This window comes from Marmota marmota, unplaced genomic scaffold, assembly GCF_001458135.2.
Source record: "Marmota marmota marmota unplaced genomic scaffold, marMar, whole genome shotgun sequence".
In the NCBI taxonomy this organism is placed as follows: Eukaryota; Metazoa; Chordata; class Mammalia; order Rodentia; family Sciuridae; genus Marmota; species Marmota marmota.
The window spans coordinates 13,594,237-13,613,192 of record NW_026000164.1 but is presented as its reverse complement, the minus strand read 5'-3'; the positions used below and the strand labels follow the sequence as shown (position 1 = coordinate 13,613,192).

At 37.7% G+C, this 18,956-nt stretch overlaps 1 protein-coding gene across 13 annotated transcripts in view; it reads right to left on the bottom strand.

Moving 5' to 3' along the window:
- Dgki (diacylglycerol kinase iota) overlaps window positions 1-18,956 on the bottom strand; it is a 340,467-nt gene that overhangs the window by 179,447 nt on the left and 142,064 nt on the right. For all 13 annotated transcript variants that reach the window (XM_048786882.1, XM_048786881.1, XM_048786888.1 and 10 more), the window contains 2 exons: window positions 18,195-18,277; window positions 15,919-15,979 (listed from right to left, as the gene is read on the bottom strand). In XM_048786882.1, the coding sequence (XP_048642839.1) occupies window positions 15,919-15,979; window positions 18,195-18,277 (144 nt within the window). The remainder of the gene's footprint in view (window positions 1-15,918; window positions 15,980-18,194; window positions 18,278-18,956) is intronic.

Genomic DNA, 18,956 nt, shown 5'->3' with positions numbered 1-18,956 from the left:
ATGGTTTCCTAGGCACTATGCCTGAGAATAATCCTGCAATGAGTTGTCTTATTAAATTTCAAAATACTCTATAGATGTAACTTTCATTCCCATTTAATGGATAAAGAAGCTGAGACTAGGATGTTTAAGTGACCTCCTTAATATCACACTGTTTATGCAGTACAGGTGGCATTTAAAATTAGATATGACCAACACCAATGGCCACCCTCTTCACAATGAGGTAGGGAATCTTCAAGAAAAGAACCAAGCCCAGTTCAGGATATGGCCTGAGTGTCCCAGAGGCAACGGCCTGTGATTTTGGCCTCTTTGAGGATAGAGAAACCTTAGAAACTGATGAATTAAATTCAGTTATCACACAAATTTATTGTTCAAGGTGAAGAGAGATCATGTGATTTTTCTGACTAAATAAAATGGCCGAGTCAGAGGAGTGTATTACTTCTCTTGACTTCCTTCTAAAATCCTTTCTCCTCCTTCATATGATTTCCTTCCCAGGATGTAAGCTTCGCCTGTCAACCAACAAAGTCTAAGACTGTGTTCACCCTCTGAAAAGACACACCTCTACATTCACTCAATAAGTCACACTAAAAATCCAGGTAAAAATGTCTATCTACAGAATGTCAGAAAGTTCATTCATTCCTCCAAACTGGTCATTTACTCCTAGGCAATTCATTAGATTTTTGACCCCAGGGCTTCTTTAGCATTTTTTTTTTTTTACACATAATACCACCAAAGCTGGCCAAAGAAAGAAAACAAAACACCAGATGCTAAATTGTTTCTGATGACCATGCTAGACACTCTTCCTGTGCTCTTGAAAGTAGAGGCAAACACAGGAAAAGCCAAACACCTCTATTAAAGTACTAGAAGAGAGCTTAAAGGTCATGAAAAAGAACAAAAATGCTCAGAAAGCCCAACCATCAGGGATCACTGATTACAGATACAAACAGCTCAGGTAGAACCAGACATGCAGATATGCAATGGAATTTAGCAGAAATCTAATGCAACATCCCATTAGATGATGAAAAAGTGACACAGAGATAGAAAAAGGAAGTCTTCTCTTCAAAACTTCTCTGAGAGATGATCATTCAACCTCCCCTTTTTGATTTGTGCTCAGAGTGAGCCTATTTTAAGCAGATTTAAATTAGAATTTTGTCTGCTTATGTTTTGTTGAAATCTCTCTTCCTGGCAAAGATATTGCTATGAGTTTATGCTTTTGACATCCCATTTCATTCTAGACACAGCAGTGACAGAGAAAAGGTAAGACAAGGAAAGGGTACAGGGCTATTGGGGACACTTCTTCTTGGAGCAGAAACCAACAAAACACAAAGTGGCAAAGCTGAGATGAAGACTTGGAGCAACCTGGCTCCTGGTCCTGGAAGGAGCAGAGTCTGTCTCCTTACAATGGAGAATGAAAGTAATACAGCAGGAGGCTGTAATGGCCCTAGGCTCCCTCTTGGCAAAGAAGAAGAGATGTGGGACAAAGAACATGAATGACCCCTGTCCCAGGGAGACCTGGTGTGTCTGGAAGCAGCAGAAAGAGCCTGTCTCTGATTGATGCTTGGCCCAGCTTTCCACGAGCTCACTGATGTACCCCCACCCTCATCCCAGGGTGGGAGCCTTAGCCATCCATAGGAAACTCAGCTCTGGTTTGAAAGTTCTGGAAATAATTCGAAACTGCCTGAAAGGGATAGTGAAGTGATACAGAGATAGAAAAGTAAAATCAAACAACTCTCTCTGAAGATGAGCCTACAAAGAAAAACTCTAAACCACAGGAGGAATGCTAATTCTAAAATGTAAGAGGATTAATTTACTGCGGAGGAAATGCAAAAAGTACAAACGACTTTGAAGTTTCCCCGTAACTTTCTTGACTTGATGCTGTTATCTTCTAGAGGCCTCTGATTGGCATAAGGCTTTGCCCTTATGCAGACCTTCCTAGACTCTGCTCCTGTTTGCTTTCTCAGTGGGAATTGTCAAGAATTCTGGTGATACTGCCACAAGGGTTCTGTGGGCATCTGTGGATCTCTCACCCTCTCCTCTCTTCCTACGTTTGGCCTACACAGCAAAGGAAAGGGTAGAGTTGATTTGAGTGTAAAGGTGTTTTGCTTTAAAAAGTGGAAAAATATTTTCTATCTCTGTTTTACAGTAGCCAAGTGATCCAATATTCAGCCTTTCCCTGAATACAAGCAGACAATCTTGTATTTCCCCATTATCAAATGTCTCCTGCCTTTTATGGAACAGATTTTTTTGATGAACAACTAAAGTTAGGCTGATACTGCTCTGGCTAAAGTGGGTCTCTCTTTCCTTGGCTCAGCCCTGAAGAGTTTTTCTTTTTCAACAGCTATTGATTACTGCTCAGTAAAAAAGCACCCTCAGAAGGTAGCATCAGGCAGTGCAGCAGCGGGCCACAGGACACAGGAACCCCAGTGGGGCTGAGGCCCAGCTCCACCACAAACTGGCTGGGGAGTCACTTAATCTGTTTTTCCCTCCTCTGTGAAATAAGAATCATAACAGTACCTGCATCTTGGTGTTATTTTACCTATTAATATATGTGTCAGCGCTGGGGTTGTGGCTCAGTGGTAGAGCGCTCACCTAGCACATGGGAGGTGCCTGGTTCGATCCTCAGCACCACATAAAAGTAAATAAGTAAATAAAAGGTATTGTGTCCAATTACAACTAACAAAATAAAAATAAATAAAAGAAATGTGTCGACATGGCTTAGCATGTGCCTCACAAGGACGAAATGGTCAATGAACATTAGCTACTATGACTCGCCAATATTTTTCTTCTTCATCAATAAAGATCATTTACTAGAAGTAAAATACCCACTTCCTTTGGCTCCACTTAAAGAAAAACCAAGCCCTAAGTTTTCAAATCAGCCCCACCTTTGTCTGACATCAGCAGCTTTTCTTTTGAAGCCTAGGAAGAACAATCCAAACCCAGCTGCCCTGCAGTACAGGGACTATAAAGAAGAGAATGGACAGCAATACACCTACAAGAGCAGGAGAGATACAGGATCTCGTGTAATAATCTGTCTTTGTCCTTATAAGAGCAAAACTTAAAAAAAAAAAAAAATCTCAGGCCCCAAGGCTGTTACTGAAGCTCTGCCTTCATGTAATCAGCAACCTGCTCCTGTTGGAATTCCAGACTGCCGACTGCAGGCTCGTGGGCAGCTGCTCGTTTTGCCAGGGCTTTACCATCCCAAATTACCTCCACCAGCTCACCCAGCACCCTTCCAATTAAATTATTTAATTCATTGCAACACATAGCACCTGGCATATTTTCCACCAGAACTGAAGAAAGTTATCTTGATTGGGCCAAATCATTTTCCAGCTTGCAGAATTCATTCCTTACTTCGTTAAGAAAAGCAAGGCTGACAGATTGAGAACACCAGGTCCTCCGCCTCGGCCCTGAGCAGTCCTGCCGCAGCAGCTGGCCAATGCTGCCACCACCTGTCCGTTTTCAGCTTTAGCAATATTTTGAGCAATATTTTCCTTCTTCAGTATACTAACATTAGACGTGGCTGAGGGATGCAGATGACAGTGAACTGGCATTTTCTTCCAAAAGAACAGATGCACGTTGCACTGCCTGGTGGTGTATGCAGTAGAAAAGTAAAGGGCACTCATACTGAGAAACCAAAGGAGAACAAGGGCAACATTCCTGACTCTGAAAGAAAATCAGGGCACAGCCTTGGACCCTTCCACAGCCAGCCCTGTATATCCGTGGGCTCTGTTTCTGAGGATTCAACAAACCGTGAATTAAAATCTTCTGAAAATACAACTGGGTCTGTGCTGAACATGTGTGCATTTTCTTGTCATTATTCCCTAAACAATACAATAAAAACTATTTACATAGTATTTAGATCATACTCAGTGGTAAAAGTAGTATAGGGATGATGTTAAGTGTATGGGAAGTTCCACGTAAATATTAGGCCATTTTGTACAAGGGACTTGAGTGCCTGTAGAATTGGGAACATATGAGATTCCTGGAACCAATCCCCACTGCATGGAGGAAGAAACTACCATTCTTCCTTCTGATATTCTAATTTATACACTTAATAGTTTACAAAGTTACCACTTATAGAAATGTGTTTTATATTCACCCAAAAGAAATCAAGAAAAGGTCAAGATATACACTGTGTTTTGAAACGGAATGTAGTTTTGGGACATTCATTGATTCACTCACAACAAATACATACTGAGAATATACCTCGAGATTGCTCATGAGAAAGGAGAGGATCTAGGTAGGCTGAGGTTGAAAGAGGGAAGGGACTTAGAATGGTCTGCTTATTTCTGTCAATTAAAGGAAAATCATAATGCCTTCCATGCTGTGGCTGGGGAAAACCAGGGTACAGGAGCACCTTTCCATCTATGATGTCTGCTAATCTAGGGAAGCCAAATGAGCAAGAAATAAGCAAGAAGAGCAGATGCCTAAAATCAATTTAATCCAGACTTTTAACAAGAAGTCACAATTGTTAAATGTGGTCTTTGTTCCAAAATAATGCACAATCTCTACATATTAAAAAATGTTTTGTATAGTTACACTGATGTGATTAAGGGTTAATATATCCTCATCATAATCAGTCAAAAATACTCCATCTCAGATTCTTCCCTGAGTCTTGTCACCACACTGGCAGAATTCTGACAGCATTGGCACTGACAGATAGGCTCACTAACTAAGGGCTGAATATCTTATGTCAAGTATATAACTGACACTCTTGAGAATTATACTCCACTTGCCTAAAGCCAGCAGATTTTCTTCATGAATCCATCAGGCTGCCTCTTCTTTATATAAATTCTGCCTCCACCAAACTAAAAGTTTCATATTCTAAACAAATAAAGCAAAAGATATCAATCCCATGCCATGATAAACATTTCATAAACCACATTTGGTTTTCAAAAAGCACCTTCTTTTAACAAAGAGAAATGAAATCTGGGTTTACATAAAGTTTAAAATAAGCAAAGTTTGGATTCCAAGTAATTGGATAGCAGAAGCGACTACTGAAAGAAATCATTTTTGGGGAACTCTTCACCAATTCTAAGGGTAAATAAACTATTTCTATTTTAGGTATATCTATTGCAAGTGATGGGAGAGACCCAAGTGTAAACAACTAGCACATTTGTCAGTTATGTGGAAGGATGTGAAAACTGAAGTTAGCACTTAACGCATAGAAAAAATATTTAGCCTTTTGAAATTACCATTAATCATAGCATTTGATGAGAAGATGCTAGAAAAGACCAGATGAGAAAAGTAGAAGGAGAACCAGATCATCTACTTGTCACACAGCAGGGTATCAAGGGCACAAGAGAGTTCACAGACACTCAACACTATAACTGGTCATGGCCCTTAGAAGTTCACTACAACTATACAAGTCTCACTATCACTCTGGTTATTTTCCTAAATACTCTGTTAAAACTCCTTTCTTGAAGTTACCAGGTACTTCATAGTCTCCAAATTCATGGTAATGTTCAGTCTTTCCTTAAAAATTTAACGACTGCTTCACTGTTAAAACTTTTTTCTGGTTTATTTTCTTGACAGAGCACACTCTGATTGCCATTCTAATCTCCTGTCTTTTCATTTTCTTTCTGGACTTTGGCTTGAGTTCCATAATTATGTGTTTCCAAGTATTTGGATGTGATTCCCCTCCCTCTCTATCCTTTATACTGTGGAATCCCATGTTTGTGAACACCTCTAATTGCAGAGATTCTCTCCATAATGTGGACTTTGTTAGTACTCAAACTAATGCAGTGATTTCTACACATATCTGCTGAGTAGAGGGAAGGGAAGGAGGAGGAAGAGGAGCAGAGGTCTAATGGGAGTTTCAGTGGAGATTTGGAGGTGGAACACCAGATACAGTGATGAATTCCACAATTTTGGGATATAATAGGTAGCTGGTGTGGATTTCAGATAAGGAAGAGGAAGAACTGTGAATTCTGAATGCCAGGGCATATCCTCAACTTCTCTGTTGCTGTCACTAGATCTGGAGGAGAAAGAAGGTGAGTGGCATGCTGAAGTCATACAGTAAGGCAAGCAGGTTCTAAATAATGAAAGTGGCTGTGGTAAAGGCTAGCCTTTCACTGAAGACAACTGAGGAGTGGTGAAAGAACACAGTGTAATTAGCCCTAGAGGATTTGCTTGGATGTAATTGTTTTAAAAGGAAGTTGGGAAAATTCTACAATAGTGTTTGGGCTTAGAAAATGATGTCCCAAGGTATGGCATTTTGGCATGCTGACAGCTTTGAACTGAAGGACATTGGAAGGGCCTCATAAGCAAGGTTTCTGTTTCTCTCTGACTTTCTCCCGGACTTTTGCCTCTCTTCCCTTCATTTTCTTCCACTGTGAGTCACAGAAATCAGAATTCCTCTTTGCCAAGGAAGGTCATAGAAACCTTCCCCCCACCACCACCACCCAAAGCAAGCCATAAAGCCTAAAAATATTGCTTCAATTTTTCCCACCTTCCTGGTTAGGAGCTGGCCATAAAAATATTCCCTGACCTAACTTTCTAATCCTAAGACCCTCATTCCCCCAAGAGGTTCTGCCCTATACCTGGGAGGAAGGAACTCTATACAGAGAATCCAAGAAGTATCTGAGCACACGGCCCTTGCTGGGCTCCTCCTTCAGCCTGCGACTATCAGATCAGATAGTCATGTCCATTCACATTTCTACCCAGCTGTCCATTCTTCATCAAATCTAAGCATAAAAGCAAATGATTTTCCCTAGGACTTTGGACCTTCAACTAAAGGTTCCTCTGTCACATAAAGCTTTGATTAAATAATTTTTATGCTTATTTTCTTGTTAACCTGTACTTTGTTACAGGAGTGTCTGCTTGTAAAAAAAAATATGATGGGAAGGTGAGAGATCACATCCTTGTTACCCCTACACTAGCACAAATATATCACTAGAACACTAGAACCAATTGAAATTTAACTAGCATTCTGGAGAATAAAATTCCATGACCAAATACATTTTGGAAAACACCAGACTAAACGTCATTAGGATTTTTTCTAGCTGTAAGACTTTACAATGAATTTCATGAGGTAAAGATTTGTATTATGACCCTGAAGAATGGTAAATACCATTTTCCCAACTGGAAAAAAACATGTTTCCTCTTCACCAAGTATATTGAGGGACCAATGGTGTTCTATTTTGCTCCAGTTGCATTCATGAAGCTGTATTATATGTTTTTGTGCTATGAGAGGAAATTAAAGGGGAGATTTTGTGACAACCTTTGAGAATGAAACATGCTAATTGGGGACTTTAAAGAAAAACTGAAGATAGTTCATAAGACAATCTTCGATCCTAAAAAAATCAAACTCCAAATCCAAAATAAAAAGGCGCTGGACAGCACAAGCTGTCATGATTCTCACTTCTTTACCTTGGCTAAATATATCCACAAAAGTAGAGGCCAAATGGAGAAACAATTAAGACATAATAAATAGGGAAAACATATTCAAGATAGTAAGCTTTAACCCAATTCTGCATTTTTCTTCACAAATGAACACAAATGGAACCAATTAATAATCTTTAAGGCAAACCAACATTTGTTTTGGTTATTTAATTTTATTGCCACTAGAAAAAGGCAATAATTCAAGTATATTCATATATTTCTTTTTGCTCACTTGACCAATCATTACAAATGAACAGAGAGAGGCAGAGTAAGATGGCAGCTAAGATCCTCCAGTGATGGGCTCCTGCAAACATGCCAATTGCTATTTATGCACTGAACTACCTTCATGGGAGCTAAGAATTCAGATGAGAGACTATAGTGCCTGGTTTTAGTAAAATAAAAACAAAACATTCATTGATGAAAGAATAAAGGAGTTACCCATATCACCTCTTGCATAACTCCAAGAAGCATATAAAAATGTACTTCCCACTTCGGGGAAGGAAAGGGAATTAAGCCCATACCTTAGACTTGAAACCCAGTTCCAGGCCCACCACAGCAAAGCCAGATGCTAGACAGATGCTAGACAGAGCCCCACAACCACTCTCCCAGATCAATACCCTCAAATTGAGCCAAAAGAACTGCATCATCCAAGCAGCTAACTGCCTCTGTTACCCCTCTTCCCAGCAGAGAGTGAAGCAAGACACCACCTGCTGGCAGGGCACAAATGCCAGCACAGGACTTTGTCTTGGAGCTCAGTGCTAGGCCCACCTTGGTGAGATCCAATACCAGGCAGAAACCAAAGGACCCATAACCAGACTCAAGTTCGCAGATGGAGCTTCTAGACATAATCTGACATCTGGTAGAGAACTACAAGCCAGTAGAACAGACTCTAGTTTTGTCTTGCATCATTGTCAGACTTGGATTATGTTGGGGTAACCCCCCACCAAGACTATGCTGTGAGACTCAGGTGTGACCCAGCTTAGCATCTCCCTTAGTGGCCAGGGGGCTGTTTCCACTACCCAATCTCAAAACTCAGGCATTCCAGTTGACCCTAGGCCACTGCTCACAGATAAAGCCTCTAGATCTGTCCCAGAACTAGGCAGAGACCCACGCCCTCATGGAACACTCTCATGTTTGGGCCTCTATCACTGCCCCATTGCAGTATGGTCCTGGGTTCCCTCCTGAGTTTACAGGTCCTTGCACCTAAGTGTGCATCTCTGAGCATTATCTCTGGTAGCCAAGAGCCTGCCTTCACCAGTACTACCCCAATCGTGGGCAGCACAGTGTGGAAAAAGACTCCATATGCTAGAGGGTAGGACAGGGTAGCTCTCCTGACATTTTGCCTTAGAAAACGTCAGGCTGGTGAAACCTAACAATGGGCAAATATTAACAACCCCTATCCCCTTGCCAATGATGGCAGAGAGAGCACCTCTGGAACAGCACTGGTGCTGACAGAGACACACAGTCCCAGTCCATTAGACTTCTGTTAGAGTCAGCATGCCATGGGTATGGCATGGGAGCCTGGGGCTGTTCTCTCTCAAGCACTGTGGATAAATCACCCAGGCCTACCCCAGTCCTAGGGAAAGGCTTGGGGAGATAGGCTACCTTCTTCTGTAATCCGATGGTTTATGCTAAATAACATATCAACCGTGGATTTGGAACAAACCTGGACGTGGTTCTCCCTCTAGTGTTGAAACAATGACAATATACTGACAGCATACTTGAAAAGATCCTGGGCTTAGGGTGCCCTCTAAGTGCTGAGATAACACAGGAGACTACAGGCTCAGAGAAAATAAGGAGCCTACTTAGAATTTCTGTAAAGACGAAAACAATGCCAGATTTCAAAGGCTGGAATCTCTACCTAATCTTCAATCCCCAGGTGGCACCACACACCAAGCATTAAGAGTTTTCAAGAACACATGACCTAATATAATGGTGAAAATAAGACACCGGAAACTAACCAGAGAGTCACCAGTGTGGGTGAACACTTAGATTCAGAATTTTAAATGGCTGATTCAAGGAAACTTAACAAGCTCCAAGAAAAGACAGAGAAGTAATTCCATATCCAACAGAACAATATAACAGATAGAAAAAAATTAAACAAACAGAAATCTGTGAAATAAAAAATACACGAAGTGAAATTTAAAAAACAATGGCATCGCAATGGCTTTATCAATAGCATGACAGAATAAACTGAAGAAAGAATCGTTGAATTCAAAGACAGTCTACTTGAAAATACGTGGTCAGAAGAGAAAAAAAATAAGAAAGGGAAATGAAAAATGCCTATGGGAAATTTGAGACAGCAATGAAAGAGCAAATATTTGGGTTATTGGAGTTCAAGAGGAATCTGAGACTGCCAAAGGGTAGAAAGCTTATTCAAAGAGGAGATGATGAAAACTTCTCACACTTAGACTAACATACAAATATCCAGTCAGATTCAATTCATCCAAGTCAATCCCAAGACAATATTATAATCAAACTCTCAAACATAAAAGATAAAGAGAAGATTCTCAAGGCAGCAAGAGAAAAGAAATAAATAACCCTGAAGTGTGTCTCAATTCTCCTGATAGCAGACTTCTCAGCAGGAATCTTAAAAGCCAGGAGACCTGGCATAGGTGTGCACAGTCCTAAAGAGGAAAACAAAAAAACAAACAAACACGGGGCTGGGATTGTGGCTCAGTGGCAGAGCGCTTGCCTCGCAGGCGTGAGGCACTGGGTTCGATCCTCAGCACCACATAAATATAAAATAAAATAAAGGTATCCACCTTCAACAAAAAAATTATTAAAAACAAACAAACAAAAATTTTCAGCCAAGAATATTTTACCCAGCAAAGCTATTCTTCAAAAGTAAAGAAGAGACGAAGACATTTTCAGAGGAAAAAAAATAATAAGGCTGAGGGAATATATCTCCATATCTCCACCAGGTCTGTCTGTCCTACAAGAAAAGCTAAAGGGAGTTCTTCATAGTAGGGGAAAGGAAAGGTAGCAGAATACAACAGTCACTAATATGCCATTATGTAAAAATGTGAGTGTGTAACCGATGTGATTCTGCAATTTGTATTTGGGGTAAAAATGGGAGTTCATAACCCAATTGAGTCAAATGTATGAAAGATGATATATCATGAACTTTGTAATGTTTTGAACAACCAATTAAAAAAAAAGAAAAAAAAAGAGGTGTTAATAAGGATAAAATTTTGAAAGGTAGAAAACTCACTGAAAAAAAATAACAATATAGACAAATTCAGAATGTTCTAATATTGTAAGAATGGTGAGTAAAGTACTCATGTTTTAATATGAAGACTAAAAGACAAGACAATTAAAAATAACAGTAACCACAGTAATATGTTGAGAAAGACAATACAGAAAGTTGTAAAATGGGATACAAAAACCACAAAATGTGAGGAGTGCAAGTGTGGTGTTCTTAATTAGTATATATTTTGTTTCTTTCTTATCTTTATGGTTACATTAAGTTGTTATTTAACAGCTATTTCAAAATAGCTTTTTATAATCAAAAGATGCTTCTGTAAGCCTCATTGTAACCACAATCGAAAAATTTGCGATAGACAAAAAATAATATGTGAGCAATTAAAATTAACTACTAAAGTAAATCATTTAACCACAAAAGGAGATTGTAAGAGAGTGAGAAAGAAAGAAATTATATTAAAATTAGAAAATAAGTTATAAAACAACTATATTAAGAACTTTCTTTAGGGGTGGGGGTATAGTTCAGTTGTAGAATTCTTGCCTAGCATATCAGAGGCTCTGGGTTCAACCCCCAGCACTACCAAAATAATAATAATAAATAATAATAATAATAAACCTTTACCTACTGATAATTATTTTAAGTGTAAATGGATTAAAATTTATAAATAAAGTCACAGCAAATGGATAAATTTTTAAAAACTATATGTTGCCTATAAGAAACTTACTTCACCTCTAAGGACATGCATGGACTAAAAGTAAAGGGATAGAATAAGATATTTCAGGCAAATGGAATCCGAAAGCCAGAAGAAGTAGCCATAGTTACATCAGATAAAATAGATTTTAAATCAAAAGCACTAAAAAGACAAAGAAGGTCACTGTATAAGGGGTTAATTTAGCAACAAAAAAATTCTAAACATATACACCCAATATTGGAGAATCCAAATATATTATGCAACTTTTATTAGATCTAAAGGGAGAAAGAGACTCTAACACAGTAACAATAGGGGAGATTAATTAATTACCCTTTCATCAATAGACAGATCATCTGGACAGAAAATCAATAAAGAAATGGCAGAGTTAAATTGCACCCTAGACCACATGGACCTAGCAGACATCTACAGAAAATTCCATCCATACCTCCAGAAAACCTAGCCTTCTCATAGCACGTGGAGCATTCTCCATGATAGATCACACAATAGGTCACAAGTCTTAACAAATTAAAAAAATGATTTTATATTAAGTATCTTTATGCAACAGTACAATACAACTAAAAATTGATTAAAAGAAAAAAATGCAAATCATACAAATAGGAAATGAGACAACTTACTCTTAAACAACCAATGGATCAAGGAATAAATCAAGAAGGAAACTGAAGATTTCTTCAGACAAATGAAAATGGATACACAACAAAACAAAATCTATGGGATATAGCAAAAGCTTATAGCAACAAATATTTCCATCAAAGAAGCAGGAAGATCTAAAACAAACAATCTATTGCTGTATTTATTCTATTGCTGTATTCAATCTATTGAAAAGAAATCTGGAATTAGTAGAAGGCAGTAATAAAGCTCAGAGCAGAAATAAATAAAGATTACAAAAAATAAAATATAAAATATCAATGTATCAAAGAGCTGGTTCTTAGATGAGCTACACAAAATTGACAAACCCTTAGCTGTACCAAAAAAAAAGAAAGACACAGCAAAATGAGACTCAACAATTCACACCAAGAAACAAACAGGATCATTAAAGGTTATGAACAAATATACACAAATAAATTTGATAACCTGGAAAAATGGAGAATTTCCTAGACACATATACCCTACCAAGATTGAATCATAAAGAAATTTAAAACCTGAAAAGACCTTAACAAGTAATTAGATTTAATCAGTGAGAAAAAGTTTCCCACCACAGAAAAGCCCAGAATCAGAGGACTTCACTACTTAGGTATACCAAACATTTAAAGAATGAGTATCAATTTCTCTTAAATTATTCCAAAAAGTCAAAGAAGAGGGAATTCTTCGAAACATATTCTATGAGGCCAGCATTATTCCAATACCAAAACCAGACAAGAACTAACAAATGAAGAAAACTACAAGCCAATTTCTTTGATGAACATAAATGGAAAAATCCCCAAAATACAAGTAAACTGAATTCAACAGCACATTAAAAAGAATATTCTTCTATACCATCAACTGGGATCTACCCTAGGGATGCAAGGATGGTTCAATTTATGCAAATTCAAAAGTATGGTACATCATCTCCACAGAATGAAAGACAAAAAGTTAAGATCATCCCAATACAGGCAGAAGAGAAATTTAATAAAATTCAACATCCCTTCATGCTAAAAATGCAGAACAACTTAGGTATAGAAGGAATGTATCTAAACATCATAAAGGCAGTTTATAATAAATCAACAATTAACATTATAATGACTGAAGAAAAGCTAAAAGTCTTTTTTAAAAATCTGGGGAAAAGACAAGGTGCCCATTTTCACCACTTTCACTAAACATAGTCTGGGAGTCCTATTCAGAGAAATTAGGCAAAAGAAAGAAGTGGAGGGTATATAAATGGTAAAAGAGGGAGCTGAACTATCACTGTATGTAGATGACATGATATAACACAAAGACTCCATAAAAATTATTAGAATTAATAAACAAAGATGGCAAAGTAGCAGGATTTAAAATCAACACATAAAAATCACTACTAGTGAATTATCTGAAACAGAAATCAAGAAGGCAATTACCATTCATAATAGATACAAAAAATAAAATACCTAAGAATACATTTAACCACTCAGGTGACAGACATCTACAATGAAAACTATAAAACAGTGATGAAGAGAACTGGAGAGAACATTAAAAAGTGGAAATACACCATCAGTTCATGGATTAGAAGAATCAATATTGTTACCATGTCCACACTACTATCCAAAGCAATCTACAGATGTAATGCAACCCTTACCAAAATAACTGACGTTTTTCACAGAACTAGATACAAAATACTAAAATTTGTATGAAACCTTTAAAAAAGCACAGATAGCCAAAGACATCATGAACAAAAAGAATGAAGCAGGAAGCACCACACTACAAGGCTTTAGTAATCAAAACAGGATGGCACTGGCATAAAATCAGGAACACAGACCAAGGGAATGAATAGAGAGCCCAGAAGTAAATGCACACCTCTATGACCAAATAACCTTAAAAGAAAAACCAAAGTGTTCTAAGAATACACTTTAGTGAAATTATAGTCTTTTCATTAAAGGATGCTGAGAGAATCCAACTAGACCCCCACTTCTCACCCATTTCAAATATAAAGTAAAAATGGATTAAAGACTAAAATGTAAGACCTGGAAATAGGAAACTACTACAAGTGTAAAGGAAACACTTCAGGATGTTGGAATGGGCAAGCTTTTTTTTTTTTTTTTGAACAGGATCCCAAAAGCACTAAAAGAAAAAGTGAAGATAGTCAGGGATTCCATTGAACTTAAAAGCTTCTGCACAGCAAAGGAAACAGCATGGTAAAGAGACAGATGATAGAATGGGAGAAAGTGTGTGCAGACCATACATCTGACATGAGGGGTTCATATCCAGAATATGTAAGAAATAAGAACACTCAATAGAAAGAAGAGAAATACCTCAATTAAAAAACAGGCATTAAACCTAATTAGACATTTCTAAAAAGAAGACACACTAATGATCATAAAAAAATTTTCAACATCATTAATTATCAGGGAAATGTAAAACAAAGCCACAATAAAATGGCATTTCACCCCAGTAAAAATGGCCATTATAAAAAAAAAGATAAAAAATGCTAGTAAGGATGTGGATAAAACCCTAGGACACTGTGGTCAACAGGAATAGCCATTGTATGATTTAGATACGAGGTGTTCCCCAAAAGTTCATGTGTGACAAAACAGAAGAACCAAGAGGTGAGATCATTAGATTTCCAGAGTTGTAATTTAATCCACGGATTAATCCACTACTATGGATTAACTGGATGGTAACTGTAGGAAGACAGGCTATGGTAGGAGATGATAGGACACTGGGGACGTACATTTGGAATTCATATTTTGTCTCTGGTGAGTGGAGCTCTCTCTCTGTCTCTTGGTGCCATATCCTAAATTGCTTTCCCCCACCACACCCACCCTTCCACCATGATGTTCTTCCTCACCTTGGACCCAGAGGAATGGTGTTAGCTGTCTATGAAATGAGACCTCTGAAACCAAGAGCACCAAATAAACTTTTCCTGCTCTAAAATTGTTCTTGCAAGTCTTTTGGTCTCAACGACAGAAAAGCTGAATAAAACAACCGCTGTGGAAAACAACATGGAAGCTCCTCAACAAATTAAAAACTACCATGGGACCCAGCAATTCTACTTGTGAGTATTTATCCAAAGAAATATAATCAGTATCGGCCTCAGCAGGAAAATTCACTGCAAAACTATTCAAAATAGCAAAGGGACGGAAACAAGCTAAGTCCATCAACTGATGAATGGATAAAGAAAATACTTAAGTATATACCATGCAATACTCTCCAGACATGGAGAGCTTGTCATTTGCAGCACTTAAACAGGTGATGTTTTCTAGAGCTGGAGATTATTATAGTATGTGAAAGAAGCCAGGCATGGAAAGACGAGGACCACATGATCTCACTTGTATGTGGAATCAAAGCCAGGTTATCTCATAATGTGAGAGTAGAACTCTGATAGTAAGAGGAGAAGGAAGGGATGGGAAGGGATGGATGGAGAAAGAGGGATCACTGGGAACTAAGTCACAGTTAGGAGCAAGAAATTCTGACATGCTACTGCACAGCAGAGTGAACGAAGATATCCATGAGGTACTGTATGTTTCAAAACTTTAGAAGGGATTTAATATTTTCACCATAAAAAATGATAACTGTTTGAAGGGATATGTATGTATAACCTGATTTAAACATTATACAATGAATACATGTATCTAAACACCACCTGACTAATATGTACAATTTTGAATTTTTATGTTAGTTTTAAAAAAATAACCATTAACTATAAGTGTGAATAAATATTTTTATTTTAAAATGAATTTAACTGTCTCCATTCTTCATTTCACTGATATGCCTGTATCCTCACCTTCAGGGACAGGTATAGTGTATGTGATGAGTGAAGAGACTTTAGAAAGGTCGAGTAGGCAGCCATGAGGACAATAGCATAGTCTCTTCTAAGCCCTGGGGCTACAATTCACAGGACAGACACGTTCACTTTATGGGGTTGGGAAGATCAGAAACGAAGACAGAAAACAGTCACATGGAAAACAAGAGGAAAGAAGGGAGAGAACCAGATTCTCTTTCAAGGACCTACCGTTCCATCCCCACCGCAGGCCAGAATTCTCAGATTAGGTACCTTCCTGTAGAGCTCAAGCCTGAAGAGCAAACAGAAGAAAAAGTAAACAAAAGAACAAGTACTGTGGGTAGCAAAGAGAAAACACAGGACATGATCGGGGAAGTGGCATCCCCTGGGAAAAATGTGCCATCCTGAGGATGACAATAACCTTAAAACTGGTCCAAGTAACCACAGGAGAACTCGTCCAGCAATTGGACCACAGGTAGAAGCCAACAGTATTTTAAATGGCCAATACTGAATGGGATTTGGGCGTGTCCCTGGGTTCTTATTTCTCATGCTTCCCTTTATTATATCAACTCGTATTTATTTTTTTCTCTTTAGTTCTTGACTTTTTCTCTTTTTCTTTTCCTATCATTCACTCTTCTCCTTTCTTAAAGAAAACCACCATTAATTGATAAACAATACCCCTTATATGTCTTCTTATTATTATATTAGCTTTTCCTGGAATTACTTAGTTTTAAATCTGTATTCCCACTCTTAATTCTAGAACTTTTTTTTTTAGAGAAATGGAGATTTTCTCCACTATTGTTATAACCAAACCTACAAGTCTATCACTCAATGGACTCACTCACAGCCCTACTTACACTCCCAGCCCAAGAGGGGAAGATTTATTGATTTTCCCGTACTGTTGACTTTGCCTGCTGAGGACAGATTGTGTTCTCCTACCAGATGGCTCTCAAGAAGATGTAGAGATGCTGCCCCTGGTGATCATCTGCTACTTAATGAAGCTATTACTGGGTCTGCTCTAGAAAACATCACCTGTTGAAGTAAAAGGATTTTTTTTTCTTTTTCTGAAAATATTTCCTGTCCTTTCTTACTTTCTATGGTGACCTATAAAGAATCTATCTGAGGTCTCACTAAAGTGATAAAATCTTATTAAATGTCAACAGATAAAAATCACAAGCCAGCATAATAGATTCGCCTTAGCACAATCAAATACAGAAAAAAATACAAAAGGCTTAGAGCAAACTCTAGTGGCAAAGAAAGGCAAAGATTTGGGGAATGACAAATTTAAGTTTCATAATTCATGTTCTTCTGCATGTTTAAAATATATAATCTATCCGTTCATGCAGGAATAGCGTTTCTGTAGAAATCATCTGAGTTGACATCTCTTTGCTTCTGATATTGCTACTTATTTAAAAAACTCCTATCCTTTATGTTTTAAAGTTTAATCAGATAACATCAGAACTCTCTTAGTAGGTGGCTTTAAAACAGGAAGTACAAAACAGCAAAAGTGATCCGGCTCTTTTCCACCATGCACATTGAATCACCTTCATGTTGACCTAATTTTCAACATTCTAGCAAAAACAGAGAATGAGATTTTTGAGAAACTCGAAAAATGGATTGAGTAGGAGTAGGAATTTAAATGTTTTTCCCATGTTGGTGTAGAGCCCACAGTTAAAATCATCAATCAATCAATCTCTCAAACACACACATATGCACACATGCAAGCCCTCCAAACCAAATATTCACAAATAAATATGGCTGTGCTCTCCAGAGGTCAACCCACATTGCAAGTAAGTGTGCATCTCCAAAGTTGTACATGCATAAACAGAAAAATAAGGGGTCCTTTCTCAGTTCACAACTTGCTATGAATAATCTACAGTAGCACACAACACACATGAGCAGCAAATACATTGAAAGTAATCAATGAGTCAGCCATTGAGAAGTATGTTTATTTATTTATTTATTAGTTCTAATCAGTTATACATGACAGTAGAAAGCTCTTCAATTCATTGACGCAAATGGAGCAGAATTTTTCACTTCTCTGGTTGTGCATGAAGTAGAGTCACACCATTTGGGCAATCATACATGTACTTAGGGTAATAATGTTCATCCCATTCCACAGTCTTTCCTACCCCTTTCGCCCCTTCCTCATCTCCCCTTTTGCCCATCCAAAGTTCCTCCACTCAGCCCATACCCTCCCCATATGGATTAGCATCCACTTATCAGAGAAAACATTTGGCCTCTGTTTTTGTGAGATTGGCTTATTTTGCTTTGCATGATATTCTCCAACTCCATCCATTTTATGTTTTGAAAGAAAGTAACACAAGAAAGAATAAAAGAGACCATCAGATAACATTTTAAAGGTAAGAAAGTACAGTTGGGAGAGTAGAGAAGAGATGGTCAAAAAATGTTTCACAAGGTAATCAGGTAAGGAGCTTGACCCTCAAATCAGAAAGTTCTATCTTGCCTACAATACATTTGGATCCTGGAGGATATTCCAGACTTACGCATCTTTTGGCCCTTCCTGCGAAAGGTCAAAAACTTGCCGTGGATTCAGATACCACATGAACATCTGTAGGACTTTGGTTCCCTGTAGAAATAGAGAGAAAAAAATGAAAATAATAAAAATTTCCCAATATTAAAAAAATAAAAATGCAGAAATTTTCTAAAACAATATTTACTTATAAAAAATGTAGAAAAGTTGTTAAAATAATGAGCTTTGTTCACAGATAAACAAAGGTTGAACAGCAAAGTGAGATGCTAGTCTAATGTGCAATTCTGGGCAAGTTTCTTAATTTCATTAACTTCCATCTCCCTTCTCTTTAATATAGAGATAAGATGCCTAGTTCACAAACTGGTTGCCAGTGTTAAATGCAATGGTCCAGGAGCACATCATAGTGCCTGGTGTGTGATAGGCTCTTAATGAATGGTATTTATAACTTTATTAACATTGCCTAATGTGTGGAAATGCATACAGGAAAGATAACAATCAGCATCTGCAATGTAACCTAATTTTTACTTTTTGCACAGATTATTATTGTCTGCATAATATAGAAATTGGGTAGTATTGGCAAAGCATGATTTCATTTTTTTTCTAACAGTTACTGGGAATATATACAAGTCATATATATATACAAGTCTTATATAAAACTGTACCAAGTTAGTAAGACTATAGTTTACTTTGAGACTTTTCCAATCTCCATGTCTGTGTCAATTTAAACCAAACCTTTCTCTGTCACATGAAAGTTTTTGGAGTGTGTTAAATAACT